This window comes from Mobula birostris, chromosome 2 (genome assembly GCF_030028105.1).
Source record: "Mobula birostris isolate sMobBir1 chromosome 2, sMobBir1.hap1, whole genome shotgun sequence".
Taxonomy (NCBI): domain Eukaryota; kingdom Metazoa; phylum Chordata; class Chondrichthyes; order Myliobatiformes; family Myliobatidae; genus Mobula; species Mobula birostris.
The window spans coordinates 52653410-52675150 of NC_092371.1; the positions used below are offsets into that span (position 1 = coordinate 52653410).

Below are 21741 nucleotides of genomic sequence, written 5' to 3' on the forward strand. Positions count from 1 at the left end.
GGCAGCTAAAACAGAACACAATACTTCAGTTGATGCCTGAGCAGTGTTTTATAATGGTTCAAGCTTGACTTCCCTACTTTTATACTCTGTACTATGTTGATAAAGCCCATAATTTACATGTTGAGTTATTGCTCAACCTATTCCATCACTTTCAATGACAAGGTGCCTTCACTTCTGCATCCATCTCATAAAAAATATCTATTCTTCTAAGTTGTCTCTCATCCACTATACCAAAATGCCTCCTCATATTTCCCCATGTTAAACGTCATCTACCATATCTGCCCATTCCACCATCCTGTTTTGTACCTTACTGCAATCCATCTTCTTTCACAGTTTTCAACACTGCCAAGTACGTTACAGTCAAAAATTGAGAAGTTGTAGCTTGTACCCAAGTCTAGGTCAATTATTGGACAATGACCCTGATAATCTTCTAAAAATATGACATAAAACAAACATGTTGGGAAGTCGAAAATAATGCTCCCTGTAAACTTAATCTCCTTGAAGTTTAAATGTTGATTTTCCAGCAAATATTCCAATATGTAACACTTCTTCACCAGCTGTCTTGAGTAGTCATACTAACAAATGTATAACATCTAAATATGCAACACATACATATACAGTGCCTACACATACATATACAGTGCCTACATTTAAACGCAAACAACAGGAATTCTGCAGATGCTGGAAATTCAAGCAACACACATAAAAGTTGCTGGTGAACGCAGCAGGCCAGGCAGCATCTCTAGGAAGAGGTACAGTCGACGTTTCAGGCTGAGACCCTTCGTCAGGACTAACTGAAGGAAGAGTGAGTAAGGGATTTGAAAGTTGGAGGGGGAGGGGGAGATCCAAAATGATAGGAGAAGACAGGAGGGGGAGGGATAGAGCCAAGAGCTGGACAGGTGATAGGCAAAAGGGGATACGAGAGGATCATGAGACAGGAGGTCCGGGAAGAAAGACGGGGGTGGGGGGGGGGGGACCCAAAGGATGGGCAAGAGGTATATTCAGAGGGACAGAGGGAGAAAAAGGAGAGTGAGAGAAAGAATGTGTGCATAAAAATAAGTAACAGATGGGGTACGAGGGGGAGGTGGGGCCTTAGCGGAAGTTAGAGAAGTCGATGTTCATGCCATCAGGTTGGAGGCTACCCAGACGGAATATAAGGTGCTGTTCCTCCAACCTGAGTGTGGCTTCATCTTTACAGTAGAGGAGGCCGTGGATAGACATGTCAGAATGGGAATGGGACGTGGAATTAAAATGTGTGGCCACTGGGAGATCCTGCTTTCTCTGGCGGACAGAGCACAGATGTTCAGCAAAGCGGTCTCCCAGTCTGCGTCGGGTCTCGCCAATATACAAAAGGCCACATCGGGAGCACCGGACGCAGTATATCACCCCAGTCGACTCACAGGTGAAGTGTTGCCTCACCTGGAAGGACTGTTTGGGGCCCTGAATGGTGGTAAGGGAGGAAGTGTAAGGGCATGTGTAGCACTTGTTCCGCTTACACGTATAAGTGCCAGGAGGGAGATCAGTGGGGAGGGATGGGGGGTACGAATGGACAAGGGAGTTGCGTAGGGAGCGATCCCCGCAGAATGCAGGGGGGGGGGGGAAGATGTGCTTAGTGGTGGGATCCCGTTGGAGGTGGCGGAAGTTACGGAGAATAATATGTTGGACCCGGAGGCTGGTGGGGTGGTAGGTGAGGACCAGGGGAACCCTATTCCTAGTGGGGTGGCGGGAGGATGGAGTGAGAGCAGATGTACGTGAAATGGGGGAGATGCGTTTAAGAGCAGAGTTGATAGTGGAGGAAGGGAAGCCCCTTTCTTTAAAAAAGGAAGACATCGCCCTCGTCCTAGAATGAAAAGCCTCATCCTGAGAGCAGATGCGGCGGAGACGGAGGAATTGCGAGAAGAGGATGGCCTACAAAGAGTATTCACTGCCCCCCCCCCCCCCCCGGAGGTTTTCATGTTTTATTGTTTTTCAACATCAAATCATAATGGATTTTTTGACACTGATCAACAGAAAAGACTCCTGTGTCAAAGTGAAAACAAATTTCTACAAATTGGTCAAATTTATTACAATTATTAAACACAAAATAATTAACACAAAATTATGCAGTCAAAATAATTGACTGCATAATTACTCGCTTCCTTGAAGTCAGTATTCAGTAGATGCACCTTCGGAAGTAAATATAGCCTTGAGTATAGCCTTTAGGGGGCTTATATGGGAGGCAGGGTTTGAGGGTCAGCACAACATTGTGGGCCAAAGGGCCTGTACTGTGCTGTACTATTCTATGTTCTATGAGTCTGTGTGGAGATGTCTCTATCAGCTTGGCACATCTGGATACTGCAAGTTTTTCCCAATTCTTCTTTACAAAACTGCTCAAGCTGTCAGATTGCATGGGAATAATAAGTGAACAGCCCTTTTCAAGTCCAGTCACAAATTCTCAATTGGATTGAAGTCTGGACTTTGACTTGGCCACTCTAGGACATTAACTTTGTTGTTCTAAGCCATTCCTATGTAGCTTTGGCTCTATGCTTGGGGTCACTGTCTTGCTGGGAAACAAATCTCCCAAGTCACAGTTCTCTTGCAGACTGCATCAAATTTTCTTCCAGGATTTCCCTGTATTTTGCTGAATTCAATTTACCATTAACCTTCACAAGCCTTCCAGGGCCTGCTACAGTGAAGCATCCTCACAGCATGATGCAGACACCACTACGCTTCACAGTAGGGATGGTGCATTTTTGATGTGCAGTGTTTGGCTTACACCAAACATAGCGATTAGTCTGTTGGCCAAAAAGCTCAATTTTGCTTTCATCAGACCATAGAACTTTCTTCCATCTAGCTTCAGTCTCCCACATACCTTCCAGCAAACTCTAGCGAAGACTTCAGTAGAGTTTTTTGCCCCAACAATGGCTTTCTCTTTGCCAATCTCCTTTATAAAGCTGCGACCGGTGAAGAACCAAGGCAACAGTTGTTGTATGCACAGTCTCTCTCATCTCAGCCACTGAAGCTGGTCTCTCCCATTAGTCACTGAAGCCTGTACCTCCTCCAGAAATGCCATAGATCACTTGGTGGCCTCCCTCACTGCTCCCTTTCTTGCTTTCAGTTTCTGAGGACGGTCTAGTGTAGGCAGATTTACTGCTGTGCCATATTCTTTCTATTTCTTGATCGTGTGGATAGTTCCCAGGGCTGAAATGGCTGCCACAAGAGGACACAGGTTTAAGGTGCTGGGGAGCCAGGGGTAATTTATTTTATGTTTGTTTGTTAGTTAGCTAGTTAGTCATTTATTTATTTACGCATGCAAAGAGTGGTGAGTGCGTGGAATGGGCTGCCGGCAACAGTGGTGGAGGCGGATATGATAGGGTCTTTTAAGAGACTTTTGGATAGGTACATGGAGCTTAGAAAAATAAGAGGGCTATGGGTAAGCCTAGTAATTTCTTAGGTAGGGACATGTTTGGCACAACTTTGTGGGCCGAAGGGCCTGTATTGTGCTGTAGATTTTCTCTGTTTCTATGATTGTCTTAACCATACTCCAAGGGATAATCAGTGATTCGGAAATTTTCTTGTATCCATCTCCTGACTTGTGCGTTTTAATAAACTTCTCATGGAGTTGCTTGGAGTGTTCTCTTGTCTTCATGGTGTAGTTTTTGCCAGGTTGCTGACTCACCAGCAGTTAGATCTTCCAAATACAGGTGTGTTTTTACTACAATCAATTGAAACACCTTGACCGCACAAAGGTTTCCATAAACAGACTTCCATTTAAATCACTAAGTGACTTCTAAAATTAACTGGCTGCACTAGTGATGATTTGGTGCGTCATATTAAAAAGGGTGAATACTTATGCAATTATTTTGTGTTTTATATTTGTAAGTAATTTTGATCACTTTGTAGAGACTTGTTTACACTTTAACACGGAGGAGTGTTTTTCTGTTGATCAGTGTCAAAAAAAGCCAAATTAAATCCACTGTGATTCAATGTTGTAAAATATTAAATTTCCACAGGTCGTGAATACTTTTTATAGGCACTGTATAATTGGACTTATTTTTCTGTAGACATGTTTTCTAGTAACTGAAGTGTTTTTATTTATTCTGGACATATTCTTTCCCAGTTAACAATATTCAGGTCATCAGGGCTAAAAAGAAGTATTCCCACAGAAAAATCATCAAATAAGTCTATACGTTTTCAGAGGTAATTTTACTTTGTTCATAAAAACCAAAACATTATGGAACACAGAGGCACAGGTAGGAAAATAAAAGCAGCATAGTCCCTTGATTCTGCTTCATTACTTACTAGGATCATGGAGAAAATAAACACCATCCCTGGTACTATACGAAAATATAAGACTTTGACTCATTTGTTATCCAAAACCTTGATCAGCATTAATCATGCACGCACCCAACAAATTACCACAATCGCAAACAAGAAAAAATCTGCAGATGCTGGAAATCCAAGTAACGCACACAAAATGCTGGAGGAACACATCAGGCCAGGTAGCATTTATGGAAAAGAGTAAACAGTCACGTTTCGGGCTGAGACTCTTCGACGGGACCTTCACTACTCCACATCTTCTTTTCCCTCTCTCACCTTATCTCCTTGCCCACCCATCGCCTCCCTCTGGTACTTCTCCCTCCTTTTCTTCCTTCCATGGCCTTCTGTCCTCTTCTATCAGACTCCCTCTTCTCCAATCCTGTATCTCCTTCACCGATCAACTTCCCAGCTCTTTACTTCATCCCTTCTCCACCCGGTTTCATATATCATCTTTTGTTTCACTCTCCCCTTCCATCCTGCCGCACCTTTTAAATCTACTCCTCAGCTTTTCTCTTCTGATTCTGCCAAAGGGTCTCAGCCTGAAACATCAACTGTACTCTTTTCCATGGATGCTGCCTGGCCAGCTGAGTTCCCCCAGCATTTTGTGTGTGTTGAAATGACAATCCCCTTGATTAGAGGAGTTCAAAAATTTACAATTCACCTAGTAATCATTCCTCTTTAGTCCAAAGAGAATCATCATTTAAAGAACTATGGCCTTGAATGCTAAATGCTTTCAACATCTACTTTTCAATCATTCGCTGAATCTTATGGCTCTGGTGAATATCAGATAACATCACTCAATTTAATGCAACAAAGCACCTTCCAAGGATCAATCAAATGCACATCCTTTAGTTGGTATTTGGTCCATTACTGTCACGTATACCAAGACAGAGTGAAAGTTTTTGTTTGCATGCCATCCAGACAGATCATTTCAGACACAAGTACATTAGGAAAAAGCAGAATACAAAATATAGTGTTAAAGTTGCAGAGTAGGTGCAGTGAAGGCAGACAAATTCCAAGGGCCTCAACTTAATGACTGAGAGATCAAGAGTTCATCACTGTCATATAAGAGTATCACAACAACCGGTATGAAGGTATGGAAACTTAAATTGCACCAAGAACTTCATTTGTGCTCCAGTTGTGATCCTACCAAGTATATCAAGATCTTATTACATGCAAAATGATAAATATAATTCAACACAATAAAACAATGAGATCATCCTTTTTCTAATGCAACTGAAGATTTGCGTGCGAGGTACAAAGTAACACTGACCGTTTGTCTGGGATCCACAGATGTGTGCTGTTCTCCAGTTTGCAGATGTTTGGCAAAGAAACTATCTGGTACAGGTGTCAATTTCTCATAGCGAGGGTTCCTCTGACGTTTGTTACGAGCATCACCAACTTCAGGAATACTCAGCCATTCTTCTTCTGTAACTTCTGAAAGTTTCCTCTGAAGAGATTTTAAACATCAGAATGTTCCCACATACCAATTTGCTAATTTGAACCAAACGAAAATTCTCTGCACAGTCATCAACATACTTGTACCAACAGAGTTAAGATGTGGATGTCCATCCTGCTGACTTGTAACAATGGGCATAGCAAAACCTCAGAGGAACCCTTTCCCAAATTACCTCTGATAGCTGGCAAAGCCTCATTGCTACCTTTACCAGCTGGAATACCAGAGGAATTTTTAATAGCTGAAATATCTGACATTCAGAAGCATTTTAAAAGCAACTTAATGCTAAAATATTAAAACACACAATTATTTAAAAACCGATCACCGTCTTTGTTCCCTAATTGATACCCATATGATCCTTATTGAAACTAAATGGGTCTTGGATCCTGCTAGATCTACCCTGCAAGAGGATTAGAGGCGATAATCTAGCATAACACCGGACATTCTCAATGAAATTGGGCTCCATTGCCAGACTCTGCAGGGATTCAAAATCTATCAGTAAACCCAAGCCTCTTCATTTGACAGCACATTCAAAGTCATGGGATTACTGCCAATTAAATACTGAATGCCAGTGGTCCCGATTCAGTTCAAGCTGATTCACATTTAAATTAAAATGTAATAGAAGGCAGAATTTTACACACATTGTGATAACAAGATAGAACAAAAGACCACACTACTATAAATCTACATGGATCACAGCTGAAGGCACAATTCCTCAGTGTGGAAACCAAGAATAAACTATTTGCCCAAATAACCAAGGGAAAAGCCCATCTAATGCAGGAATTACCCAATCTCTTCGAATTTGAGGGAAGAGGTAAAATGGAGAAAGTAACATTAGAGATATAGCTTTACACTAAAAGACAAAATTACCTTCAGGTCAGAGAACTGTTGCTGGATTTTTGGACGCTCCATACGATACTTCTCAATTTCTTCCTTCTCACGCTGCTCCCTTGGAGGGGAGAATAATATTAATTTTAAACATAAAAAAACAAAATATACATACCATTCATAACATTAGATTTTAAAACAAATTTATAGTAACTACTTCCCTAACACTGGACAACACATTTCTTTTTTAAATTTATTTATGATAGCCCACCTGAAGTTGAACACAAATATAATTTCAGACTATTTGTATCATCTAAGAATTTAGAGAAACAAGAAATTAACTTTTATTGAATATAATCCATTTAATTACATAATGGTGCTGGCACTTTGCCAGGACATTCAACTAAGTTAAAAATATGCTTTGTTGATGATTTTCATTTGCACTCAGTGTCTGAGGCTTCTTACTTAAGTGTCCCAACAATAATCAGCCACATTGATGGATTCCAGTTGCCCTGATACTGTTTCTCCATGACCGCAATGTCCTGGTGAAACCTTTCGCTGTGCTCGTCACTTACAGTGCCAAGATTTTCAAGAAAGAAGTCTAAATGAGGATACAGAAAATGAATCTTTAGTGACAGGTTGCACTTCATGTTTTTTTATGCTTGAATCATGTTGTCAACCAGCTGCACGTAGTTTGGTACTCGGTAGTTGCTAAGAAAATTTTCAACAACATCCTTGAATGCCTTCCATGTGATTTTCTCCAATCCCACAGAAGCTCTTCAAATTGCTTGTCATTGATGACCTGCTTGATTTGTGGATCAATAAAAACGCCTTTCTTAATCTTGGCTTCAAGTATTCTGACTTGATTTGTGAATTGAAATAACAAAATATGGGCCATTTCATAAAAATGGTGCGTGATAGGGAAATTTCATGATGATTTTCATCATTAGGCAGTCCAAAATCCCTAATATAGACACAAAAATACTCAGGATGCAAAATCTTTGTGTCCAGTGTAATTAGGGAATTAGTTCAAAACTTAGTATCGAATTTAAAAAAAACTTACCTGAAATTCACACTGCACCCATTGTACAAGAAACCTCTCATAATTGCCAAGACACATCCAGTGTTAACAATAAGGACTGCAATATTATAACTATGATGTAGAAATATAGACATCCATTGCCATTGCATTGCAACCTTACTTGCCATTTTGGAACACATGAGCAAAACTAAATCTGATCATTCACTGACCAATTCCTATGCCTGTCCATATTAACATGGTCGATGTTAGCGTTTTGGATGAAAATGTCTATTCTATTAGCAAAGACAGCAATGCCATAAATTCAAACAAATTAACTTCACAAGCAGGGAACAAAGAGTGATTTGACTGATATCTAGGATATCCACTATCCTATTAAGAACAAATTTTACTAAGTCACTTGTTTCGGACAGTTAGAAGAATGAAAGATGATCTCTTTGAAACTGAAAATCTGATGGGGCTTGACAAGGTGGATGACAAGAGGGTCCTTCCTCCCACAGAACAAGTCGAGAGCCAGGAGGCATTATCTAAGGATAAAGAGTCAGCAACTTCAGTGAACAACTTCTGCCCCACAGCTGCAAGGGGGTTTTGGAATTCTGTACTGTAGGTTTAGCCGAATACTCATTGAAAATATTCACGAATGAGGACACAGCCAAACTTTTACTTAACAGAAAGCAAAGCTTGATAAATATACAGCAAATCTCTATTAGAGCTGATTCATGCCTGCCTGTAGTTGGTGATTCCAGAGCAAACCTCTGCTGCTTAGCCACTCATTCTGACATCAGTTCTGGACTTGCATTGACTGACAAGAAGTTCAGAATTTGCTGAATTACAGGTGGCACTACAAATGCAAGCACAATCTCCTGTTGGACTCCATGTGGAAATCAGGCACACAGCCAGGTTTTACTGATATTTGCCAATATTATGCCTGGGAAATCATACTTCGATCCATTTCCAATCCAGATCTATTACTGTAGTACAAAAACTCACTTGAATAGGAATTTTTGGCCCATGGAACAGGGATGATTTTTACTTGTACTTACATCACTTTATTTATATCAGTTTCAAGTTTTAAATATCTGAATGCACACTAATAATGTCCCCACCTCCAGATTTCCCTTCTGTTCTGGAGGCTGGATGCTTCAGTAGTGTGACCAAGTACTTTTCATTACTAAACAAACCACAAGTATTCAACACCTCTGGGATCAATCACTCCAGCAAAATTCCACCTGTGTGGCTGGAAAGCAGATTATTCTAGGCACAAAGAAAATGAAGACTAAAGGACTCTGTACAGGACCAGCATAACTGATCTTTGTGTTGATACCTGCCCAGATCAATGAAAAAGTGAAATACATACAACTTTATTTCCACAACTTCAAAAAAAAGTTCAAAAACTCAGTTAATATCTAACTACTCAAATTAAGATGATATGTTTTGAAAGGTTATTATCCCAGCTTCAAAGTGAATAGTAAGAGTCCCTCTTTCCAGTTTAAGATGGCGCAACTGAAGGCGTGCGACAGTTTACTGATAGTTGGAAAGGCTAGAAATTTGACTAAAAACATTACCAATAACATCTTTTCTGAAGAAAATTGTGGTAAACTTACACCGCAAACAATGAAGTAGTAAGCAGAGGCAAAGCTGATTTGAAGCTTTGTCTGTGCAGATGCACTGCAAAGCCAAAGCGCAATGTGTTCAAGACAAGGTCGCAGAAGGAGATGGATTTGGAGAGTAATTGATGCGGGAGAGCTTAGATGCCTGTCCACCTAAGCCGGGTGAAAGGCTGGATCGCTCCAAGCACCAAGCCGATTTGTTGAGATTGAGAATGGCTTCGGGCTGGGAAGCTCAAGCGTATCGCTACACCGCTGTCCAGGTCCTAGAGCGAGGTAATCCCAATGCTTGGACAATTTAAACACTAGTCCAGATAGACTGGAAAGCCCAAGGGTCAAGACCAGAGGTGAGGGTTGGGCTGATAATGCTCATTCTCCTGCAACATTCATTTATCACTCAGTAGTGAACTGCTCCGGCTGCTGTGCTATTGAAACTGAGGCTTGGGCTTACACCGGCTGTTCCAAGGTGCAGATCGGAGGAGCGGAATACTGTCACTTGCTTCTACTCTTTGTATGATTGTTTTTCTTTCCTCTCTCTGCACAGTGGTTTTGGCCTTTCTTTTTAAAATTAGGTTTTCTGGTTTTTGCTTTGTGGTTGTCTATAAGCAGACAAATCTCAAGGTGTTTAATTTATACATTCTTCGATAATAAATATATTTTGAATCCTCTGGAACATTATAAATGAGTTATAAATCCAAAATAATATTCAAAGAAGCTGTGTGTATTCAAATGTCTTAAATTACTCTACAGCTTTTAGTTAAATTAGATTTAGAAGCATTGTACAGATACAAAGTGATTTAACTCATGCATTAAAATAAATACCAAGTACTAGGATTATCTGTACTGCTGCTCTGAAGCACTGTTTCAACGTTTTACTAAACTGAGTTGTTCCATTATGAACATTATTCAGACATTCCCATGAGGAACTTGCATTAATAGGGACATCCTGTTAATTACCCCTACACTATAATTAGTATTGTAATCTTTGCTTGCTTGGGAGCCTTTTGCTTCTTTTCAAAGGAAGCACTGATGTTACTTGAAGTCTGATAAATGAACAAAAATTAAGAACCTCTTCTCATTTTTTTGAAGAATACAAACATGCAGATTATATAAGATATATTTAATATATCTTATCATAGCAATCCCACAGTTAATAATCTTAAAGCCCAACTCTACAGAATTGCATTCCTTGATGCAATGCTCAGCCTTGCTCTGAACAGTTGAAAATGAGTTAGTCCTCGAAGACTGAATTTCATATCAAATTTAAATTCCTTTCTTAAAAATTGTAGCTGTATTACTGTTGTGTGACAAACATATGCATAGTGTACTTTTTCTGCTCAAAAATAAAGTTGCATACAAATCTGTTGTTTACTGCAAATATTATGTTTCAACAGTAAATTAAAAATATATTACAGTAAGATCCACTGATAAAATGACATGTTAAAGATGCAGGCAATTACTATAGTATATAAACAGATCAGTTACTTGTTGCAAGAAACCCCACAAATTACAAATTGCGACAATTTACTGGAGGATTTGCACCTTTTTGACACTGCTTCACGAGAATGACACTTCATCTCAACCTCAATTTTAGAAACTCACTGCACTTGACATTAATTGCATTTTTAACTCCATTCATTATGAAAAGGCAACGAGTGCTGACTCTTTATGCTAACTCTTTCAACCAATAAAAGAATTCGTCGCAGTAAATGTTCTACTAGTTAGAAGGGTAGTATTGTGGCATACCAGTTGCTGTCTCACATACATTTGACCCTCATCTCTGGTACTGTGTAGAGTATGCATGCTCTCCATGACCAGGCTATGAGCTGTACAGAAATAGACTTCACCAAGGGTCACTGCTGGGATCGTTATTCAGAAAACTTAAAAAAAAGATTTCCAATTTACAGACCTCCTTTTCTCAAGGAGTGTTGGCAAATACCAAGGAGGACTGCAAGAGTTTACTAAACATGATTATTAAACTCACAGAACAGACACATTTTGCCAATTAATTTAAAGGTTTATGAATTACATGTTATAAAATTATCAATACTATTGGGGAAAATAAGAATAAATAAAAGTGGAAGCAAAGGAACAAGAAAAGCATCCAAGCATTGGGCTGTATTTCTAGAAGTGCACACTTCAAAATTAGATATTCCTAACAGTTGAAACTCTTGATTGTAACACAACTAGAGCACAGTTCGAATCTTCACATTATAAAAGCACCGGAAAGAATGTAAAGACCACACAAAGATGGCAATAGAACAGAGGTCCTACCTATCTAGGGAGGATAATTAGGCTCTTGAAGAGGATGAGGAGTGCAAATAAAGATCTTTAAAATGATGAAAAATTCAGTAGCAAAGACACAGGGAACATACCTAATTACGAAGGCACTAGAAGCTATCAGCAAATTTAAGAAATTGCTATTTTAACATGGAGATGAGTTGGAATTGCCTTACCGAGTGGAGAATCTTAGAAATTTTCCACCCAAGAGGCTTGAAGGCAGATGTATTAAAATTGTTCAAGGCAGAGATCAACAGGCATTTGGACCACAAGGGGGTCAAGGAATATGGGGAGATAGTGGCGTTGAATTAATCATAATCTGACTGAATGATGAAGCAGGGTAAAAGAGACCATCTAGCCTACTCTGCTCATCATTATTAAATAATTAGAAGAAATATTTACAATGGCTGGTGAGAAAGCTAAGTTAGTTGCAAACGGAAGTAATCAAGTCAGAGTAACACACACATACGAAATGCTGGAGAAAAGCAGATCAGGTAGCATCTACGGAAAAGAGTAAATTGTCAACGTTTCAAGCCGAAACCCTTCATCAGGACTGAGGAGGAAGGGGGCAGATGCTTGAATAAAAAGGTGGTGGGAGGGGAAGAAGCTAGCTGGAAGGTGATAGGTGAAGACAGGTGGGAGGGAAAGGTCAAGGGCTGGAGAAGATGGAATCTGATAGGAGAGGAGAGTGGACAAGTGGAGAAAAGGAAGGAGTATGGGACCTAGGAGGAAGTAATAGGCAGGTGAGAAATGGTAAAAGGTCAGAGTGGCTACGGCAGAGTATACAGTGCCTTCTGGTTAACTGGTCCGCCAATTAATCAGGGCAGCCGCTTATTTGGGATAACTCTTAAAGAACAACAACTAATCACGAACATAGTCAGGATTCCCTTTGTTTATTTGGGACACTATGCCCTTAACTGGGACAGGACACTGTTGCCGGACAGCTTCTAATTAGTGTCACTCAAGTGAACTTGTGTAACTGTTGAGACATGACACAATACTTAAAGTGAATAGTTTTAAAATAGCGTCAGTTGCACGTGTTTGTGTTCAAAAACCAGTGACTGTTGACACTGATAGTTGCCGAGAAATAAACGGCAAGACAATTCAAAACTGTTTTACTCACTGCGGTTTTGAGTATTCAGGCTTAGAGATGCCAGAAACATGATGGTTGTCTGTGGTATCTGACAATGACAGTGATACCTGTGCAGTAGTTTTTAAAGTGGAAAAGCCGTTGCACTGGGATAGTTCCACTCTCAAACTCCAAGGTCCGGGTCCACTAGTATGAGTAGTTGTCACAAGCTAGGTTCTTCCTTAGTTGCAGTAGATAACCATGAATCTTCCGTGCCTTTATCAAGCCCTTTGCTTTCCATGAAGAGTTGCAGAACCGCCTTCGTAACCGTTGGATTTCACTGCTGATCTTATTTGCCCAGTCTGCTGGAGCTGACTTCACACACTAGGAGAGGCATGTCCCTATCTCACCAGCGTATGAGGCCCACTGGCTACCCTCACCTGGTTTGGCTCGCCTGTCAAAGTGGTGTACCAGGGTATGGTCAATATTGCATGCAAACTATTTGGAGCCACAGGTGAGAGCTGATTGTCTGGTGGTGACCAAAGGTGAGTGAACTTCCCCAGAAGGGACGTTACAAGCCCCTTCACAGAGCAGCTATCCGCCTCTGGACACCCCATATACAGCAGCGCACATTGGATGAATTCCTCTGTCGAACCGATACACAATTATTTAGTACTGTAGTAGCATTGGTAGTGTTCTGATTTGTTCTGTATTTCATTTAAATGCATAATTTGTTACTCAGTTAAATGCAAGTTTGTCTTTTTAAAAATATAACTTTTTAACTATTTCAATGAAACTTCAGCTAATTAGGGCTGCTATTTAATTGGGCCAAAATGTAATGGTCCCAATGTTTCCCAATTAACCAGAATCCACGGTGTATTAAAAATATACAATAGATTACAGTTAATTGGACCATTGTTTAATCAGAGCTGCCACTTATTTGGCACAATTCTTAAGAAAACAAAAACCAATCTAGAAAATAGCCAGATTCCATTAGTTTACTTGGTACACTATGCACCTTAATTGGGACTGGAAACTGCTAACGAATAGTTTCTAACTAATGTCAGTCACGTGCACTTGTGTGGCATTAGACACTACGCCATGCTTAGAGCGAAGTTTTTAAAAGCACCAGTTGAGTGTGCTCGTGTTCAAAAAGCAGTCACTTTTGTCACTGAGAGCTGGTGAAAAATAAGTAGTAAGACAATTCAGAACTGTTTTGCTCCCTGCAGTTTCAAGTATTCAGGCTTGGAGATGCCAGAAATGAAAATGAAACAATTTCAAGTTTGGAACTACAAAGAACTTGAAGGCATTGACAATCATCTTGAATGTTACAATGCAATGAAAATAAAGATTTAGAGAATGCAATCGTCAAAAGCATTGTATGAAGTCAGTCCATTATCTACACTACGTGTCTGCACTAACTTTGTTCATTTACAGTCAATCAAAAGAACACCACAGCAAACACTGGATAAATTCCCCCATTGTTATCTATGAGCTAAAATACAATTTTATACTACTGTAGGAGTATCGGTATTGTTCTAATTTGCTACTCAGCTAAATGGCAGTTTGTCTTTTTTTATACCGTTTTAATTATTTCAATGAAAGTTCGGCTTATTAGGACAGCTACTTAATTGGGCCAAAATGTACTAGTCCAGATGCGTAACAACAGGAACTCTGCAGATGCTGGAAATTCAAGCAACACACATCGAAGTTGCTGGTAAACGCAGCAGGCCAGGCAGCATCTATTGGAAGAGTTTCAGTCGACGTTTCAGGCAGAGATCCTTCATCAGGACTAACTGAAGGAAGAGTTAGTAAGAGATTTGAAAGTGAAAGGGGGAGGGGGAGATCCAAAATGATAGAAGAAGACAGGAGGGGGAGGGATGGAGTCAAGAGTTGGACAGATGCGTCCCAATTTACTGAAATTAACTATAGCACCATGAAAGGTGGTGACTGAGCATTATGCTGCTATGAAGAAGAGTGACCATTATCCCCCAAAATACACTAGCTGGGATGAGTGGCCTACTTGTGTTCTGCATGCTTTATGCAAGTTGCATACCTTCTATCTTTTCTTCTTTCATCCATTCTCTTGTCCAGCGCAGCATAGATTGCATCTGCCTCTTCATCATCTTTTTCATATGGCCCACTTGAGAATAAGCTTCCAGCATATCCATTAAACTTAAAAAAAAATACTTCTGTCACCAAATTATCAAGCAGGGATAACCAGAAAATACACTGAAAGTCTTGATTTACTACAAAAAAAATGAAACGCAGCAATACAACTACCTACAGCAATGTTAAATGGATTTATTTTACTAAGAGATATTTTCAATATTGATTTGTATCAGAACCACATTTCAAAAGAAAAGGTCACATTACACCAACCATATTAAATTGCTTGAGAAATAATTGAAAAAATTTAAAAGGAATGCAGTGGAAGTAATACCAAAAGCAAAATGCTACAAATCCTGCAAGATTGAAAAATTGAAAATGCTTAAATAACTCAGTAGGTTAGGTAGCAAATGCAAAGTGACATATTTAAGTAACATTTCAGTAAATACAACATTGCAATGATCTCAAGGTGGTAAACTCAGTGCCCCCTATGTCTCCATAAAGTCCTTGATTTGATTAGTAGCTACATGGCTAATGCTGGAGATACGTGCCATTAAAAAAGTATTAAAGAAAAAGTAATTTTAAAATTTGTAGATAATACCAAACTAGTGTAGCTTATACTAAAATATTAATTAAATTGCCAAGAATACATTGTAACTTATTCATTCATGAAGTGTGAAGCACTACCAGAATGGCCAACATTTACTGCTCATTCCTAAATGAAATCTTAATTTAAAAAAATAAAAAAATTATTTAGGAATGAGAAGTAAATGTTGCTATCAACCTCCAGTTCAAATATACTCAACGACTTGGCCTCAACAGCCATCTGTAGCAATGAATTCCAAAGATTCATGACCCTTCAGCTAAAGAAATTCCTGATCTGTTCTTAAGAAATATTTTTGTATTCTGGTCTGTGTTCTCTGGTCTAGACACTCCCACTATAGGAAACACCCTTTCCACATCCACTCTATCAGGGCCTTTCAATATTTGATAGATTTCATTGAGATACCTCCCCTCATTCTTCTAAACTGCAGCAAGTTCAAGCCCAAAGCCATCAAAAGCTTCACATGTTAACCCCTTCATTCCTGGGATTATTCTGGTGAACCTCCTATGGACTGCCACCCCCCCACCCCCAATGCCAGCACATCCTTTCTTAGATAAGGGAGCCAAAACTACTCACAGTACTCCAAGTGCAGTCTGGCAAATGCCCTATGAAGGCATTGCCTTGGTCAATACGAGCTAGTACGCTAGGGGAGAAATAGTAGATGAAATGGAGGAGTCTTGTATAAAGCTGCAACTCCAGCTTTTTGTGCTCAATGGTCTTTTTTTTTTTTCCATAAAAAGGGTAGGTATATTAGAGGTCATCTTAAGCAAAGAAAAACTACAGAAAAGAGATGGTCTAATTACCTCATCATAATTTGTGTCATTCAAATCTTCATCGTCATCATCTGCTTGATTCTTTTTCATTTGATCACCAACAGTTCTTTTGCCAGGGGGAGCATGTCGGTCATCAACTGGGTCATTGGCATCTCGAGCAGGTCCAATATCCGAACGTGTTGTGAAACCAGTCGCACTAAATTAAGCACAAGATTTAAAATTAGCAATTATGTAATATCTGTATTCTATTTTACAGTTATAGTTAGCATGAATTGCTCTTCCCGGGATGAAATGGAAAACTGACCAGAGATTTATCTGCATACAATAAGTAGTCTTCATAAAAACCTTAGTTTATCATTAATGCTGATGACCAATATGCTCCTATTTTTACAAACAAACTTTTCAGATCAGTGGGCAGTATTTTATCTTTTGAGAGAAGTTTGATCCTTTCAATTATATTTCAGCTTTGCAAATGTACACAAAAACTGAAAAATTCATGAACAGATATTTCTATATTTTCAAGTTCTGTCATACTAGTAAATACAGTTCAGATTTACAGTCTTTCAATAAGAGTGAGCCTTCACATCATGCAATAAAACCAAACTGAAAAGTGACAGCTTTTAGTACCCCAGCAACCGTTTTTCATGCTTACATGGATCTATAGATTTAAACAAAATATTCTCAGTCCAATCACTCTTCCACAAGTGATCCTTCCTGTTGTTGCAGTTTTTTTCTGCTCTCAGTTTTCTATTAACACCTCTTACATAAGTAGTAAAACTGTTACAAGCTCTGGCCACATGGTGGTTCAATGGACCACATTTTTCTCTTTTGAGATCCCATATTTAAAGCATTGAACCATTTCTTAGTAATTCTTTCACCTGCATTTAACTCGTCAATGATCTCTAAGTAATATTCTAATGTGGCAGCATTATTAATACGAATATCAATTAAATCTGTGTATATTTTCCAATATACACAGGTCCAAGAATGATAACTATATGACCACTCACTAAATTAACAACATTTTATATATTTTCTTTTGGAAGGGATCATTACAGCTCATGTCATTTTTACTTATGTACAAAATAAGAAAAAAAATTTAAAGAACGAAAATGCTTCAACTTCAATGAATTTCTAAATTTCAACTGGCTTCAGATGGCTTCAGCTGTAATAAACTGCTTGAGTTGCGCTCACCAATGCTCAGCCACATACAGACATCTCCAAGGATAGATAGGCCTTGGAGGAAGGACAGCACAGGTTTAGAATCATGAAAGATGTTAAAGAACTAATCTGAAGAGGGATTACATTAAGGTGGATACAATGCCATTAATTTATAATGTTGAGGGTGATCCAAATGATGTCCTCATGTACAACAAAAATAATTCAGAAAACAAAATGTGAAGTAACTATTTCATAAAAGGATTTTATCAGTCTGTATAAACATACTACTATATTAGCACATTTAAATGCTATGGTAGTATTAATCCTACATATATGTTAGTACAGAGAATGACTATGGACCAGTCAAGTACATAGCATTGTGAATGGCGCTGTTCATTTCATGCCACGTAACTATAAGTGCTTACACCCCAAAGAAACTAGACATTATCAACTAATTAACTGCAGAGCCAGGAAACCCAGAAGCAAAAGTAATATTATCATTTTCAAAGGGGGGGGTTTAAATCAAGCATCCCAATGACTAATCAGACAATACTAAAGTAAAAGTTTTTTTTGTCTTTATCAACGTTCTACTTCCAATCAATATTATTTGAGTCTACAGGGCAAGGCAATCCTCAAAGATAGCAGCAGTGAGTACCCAAGCTAGAAAGGATTACAGGTATCAGTAATGTTTGAAAGAAGTAATTCTAAATATGGAATCAAATAATCGAGGCTTAAGTGGGATCGCATAATCCTGAAAGCATAATATAAATACAGAATGGTGGAGAAATGAGTGATTAAAGAGCAGTGATGTCAACTGGACACTGTAAACCACATCAAACCATTATCTGAATTTCAACTAGCTCATGGCCCTTTTTAAAAAAAACTTAATATACTTGCACACAAGATGATTTAATTTATGATCTACACTTCACTGCAGTTAATAAAGTCAGTTCAAATTAGATCATCATGCATCAACCACTCAGGCTTTTACTCCAATTATGAGAAATATACATTAAACAAAGCACAAACACGAAGAAATCTGCAGATGCCGGAAATTCAAAAGCTCCAGGCCGGGTCTCTATGTGCTGCTATTGTGACTCCCGTCTCCTCTTCCCCCACCACCACTCTGCAACCCCGTCTCCCTCAGATCCCACCGTCAGCTCCTGGGCCCCGGAGGCTCCATCTTCCTCTCACCCCAACCCTCCCTTCTCCACTGACACCCCCAGCCTCCCCCCTCTGATCCCAGCTCTCATCTGTGCTGGGTCTTTACCATCCCCTCTGACCTTCAACTCTCTGAGGCACAGCGCTCCGTCCTCAGTAAGGGCCTCACCTTTGTCCCCCTTCGCCCACACCTCAGCGAGTTCTGCGTACGCCATGGCGCTGAACTCTTCTTCTGCCGGTTCCGTCTCCGAGCCTACTTCTTCGGCAAGGACTCCTCCACCCCCACCGATGACCCCTTCTCCCGTCTTCAACCCTCCTCCTCTTCATGGACACCCCATTCTAGTCTTCTGCTTGCTCTGGATCTCTTTATTGTTAACTGCCGACGGGAGATCAACTGTCTCGACTTCACCGCACCTTGTCCCCATTCCAACCTCACTCTTTCAAACGCTCTGCTCTCCACTCCCTTCGCACTAATCCTAACCTACTATTAAACCCGCCGATAAGGGGGGGTGCTGTTGTAGTCTGGCGTACTGACCTCTACCTTGCCAAGGCACAGCAACAACTCACGGATACCTCCTCTTATTTACCCCTCGATCGTGACCCCACTAAGGAGCACCAGGCCATTGTCTCCGACACCATCACTGACTTTAGCCGCTCAGGGGATCTCCCATGCACTGCTACCAACCTTATAGTTCCCACACCCTGCACTTCCCGTTTCTACCTCCTACCCAAGATCCACAAACCTGCCTGTCCTGGCAGACCTATTGTCTCAGCTTGCTCCTGCCCCACCGAACTCATTTCTGCATACCTCGACACGGTTTTATCCCCCTTGTTCAATCCCTTCCTACCTACATTCGTGCACTTCTCACGCTCTTAAACTTTTCGATGATTTTAAGTTCCCTGGCCCCCAACGCTTTATTTTCACCATGGATGTCCAGTCCCTATATACTTCCATCCCCCATCAGGAAGGTCTCAAAGCTCTACGCTTCTTTTTGGACTCCAGACCTAACCAGCCCTCCACCACCACTCTGCTCCGTCTAGCGGAATTAGTCCTTACTCTTATTAATTTCTCCTTTGGCTCCTCCCACTTCCTCCAAACTAAAGGTGTAGCTATGGGCACCCGTATGGGTCCTAGCTATGCCTGCCTTTTTGTTGGTTTTGTTGGTTCTATGTTCCAAACCTATTCTGGTATCTGTCCCCCACCTTTCCTTCGCTACATCGATGACTGCATTGGCGCTGCTTCCTGCACGCATGCTGAGCTCATTGACGTCATTAACTTTGCCTCCAACTTTCACCCTGCCCTCAAGTTTACCTGGTCCATTTCCGACACCTCCTTCCCCTTTCTAAATCTTTCTGTCTCTATCTCTGGAGACAGCTTATCTACTGATGTCTACTATAAGCCTACTGACTCTCACAGCTATCTGGACTATTCCTCTTCTCACCCTGTCTCTTGCAAAAATGCCATCCCCTTCTCGCAATTCCTCCGCCTCCGCCGCATCTGCTCTCAGGATGAGGCTTTTTATTCCAGGACGAGGGAGATGTCCTCCTTTTTTAAAGAAAGGGGCTTTCCTTCCTCCACCATTAACTCTGCTCTCAAACGCACCTCCCCGATTTCACGCACTCACTCCGTCCTCCCACCACCCCACTAGGAATAGGGTTCCCCTTGTCCTCACCTACCACCCCAACAGCCTCCGGGTCCAACATATTATTCTCTGTAACTTCCGCCACCTCCAACAGGATCTCACCACTAAGCACATCTTTCCTCCCCCCCCCCCCCCCGCTTTCCGCAGGGATCGCTCCCTATGCGACTCCCTTGTCCATTCGTCCCCCCCATCCCTCCCCACTGATCTCCCTCCTGGCACTCATCCTTGTAAGCAGAACAAGTGCTACACATGCCCTTACACTTCCTCCCTTACCACCATTCAGGGCCCCAGACAGTCCTTCCAGGTGAGACGACACTTCACCTATGAGTTGGCTGGGGTGATATACTGCGTCCAGTGCTCCTGATGTGGCCAAGACCCAACGCAGACTGGGAGATTGTTTCGCTGAACACCTACGCTCTGTCTGCCAGAGAAAGCAGGATCTCCCAGTGGCCACACATTTTAATTCCACATCCCATTCCCATTCTGACATGTCTATCCACGGCCTCCTCTACTGTAAAGATGAAGCCACACTCAGGTTGGAGGAACAACACCTTATATTCCGTCTGGGTAGCCTCCAACCTGATGGCATGAACACTGACTTCTCAAACTTCTGCTAATGCCCCACCTGCCCCTTGTACCCCATCTGTTATTTATTTATATACACACATTCTTTTTCTTCTCTCTCCTTTTTCTCCCTCTGTCCCTCTCACTATACTCCTTGCCCATCCTCTGGGTTCCCCCCCCCCCATCCTTTTCTTTCTCCCTGGGCCTCCTGTCCCATGATCCTCTCATATCAGTTTTGCCAATCAACTGTCCAGCTCTTGGCTCCATCCCTCCCCCTCCTGTCTTCTCCTATCATTTTGGATCTCCCCCTCCACTCCCACTTTCTAATCTCTTACTAGCTCTTCCTTCAGTTAGTCCTGACAAAGGGTCTCGGCCCGAAACGTCGACTGTACCTCTTCCTAGAGATGCTACCTGGCCTGCTGCATTCACCAGCAACTTTGACATGTATTGTTTAAACAAAGCAGTTTATTTTGACCCATTTTGATTAAATCACAACTATTATGCCATATCGACTACTTATTTCTGATATTGTGTCAATTCCAGGCTGCAAGTATCCTTGTTACACTCCTGGACTTGTCTGGAATTTGCTAACCGGACCCTGCATAGGACTGCCTCCTCAATTCATGAAAACTGTTAGCACTGCAAAGGAAAGAAATCACCTTTCAACCATACATGATCAAGGCTCTAAAATGAGAAGAAAGGAAACTACACTTACAAGTCATACTACATATTTTAATGTTAGTTTAGTATTGTGGTGGAAGTGAAGTTGAGCATCAGAAACCGCTGTTAGTGTTGGTCAACCTCCAGTTCGGTCAGACCCCAACAATGTACACAGAACAAAAGGCCAATTTAAGCTTATTGTATGAACATACCATTCCACAAATTCCTGAAAAGGTGTAAAAAAAAATCAAACTAAAATTTATATTATACTTCTCATTGATATGTTTCCCCAAAAAGTCCTGAGATTCCTATTAGTACACAAGATTCAGTTTAAATCACCCTAGGCCTATTAGAGTTTGTTTTCATACCACTAAATACAGGTGTATTTCAACAGGAAAGTAATGAAACAGGCTGTTTCATGTTTAAGTTGCTCTTCAATGAAAATGGAAGTATTAAAGCGTTATTCATAAAAAAACAACAAACTTCAA

At 40.6% G+C, this 21741-nt stretch overlaps 1 protein-coding gene across 1 annotated transcript in view; it reads right to left on the bottom strand.

The window, feature by feature from the left end:
• The window catches only part of prpf6 (PRP6 pre-mRNA processing factor 6 homolog (S. cerevisiae)), an 85603-nt gene that overhangs the window by 60551 nt on the left and 3311 nt on the right, over positions 1-21741 (bottom strand). Inside the window, exons 2-5 of the mRNA XM_072240916.1 lie at positions 16095-16260; positions 14635-14753; positions 6626-6704; positions 5573-5749 (exon numbers count right to left, since the gene is read on the bottom strand). Of these exons, the coding sequence (XP_072097017.1) occupies positions 5573-5749; positions 6626-6704; positions 14635-14753; positions 16095-16260 (541 nt within the window). The remainder of the gene's footprint in view (positions 1-5572; positions 5750-6625; positions 6705-14634; positions 14754-16094; positions 16261-21741) is intronic.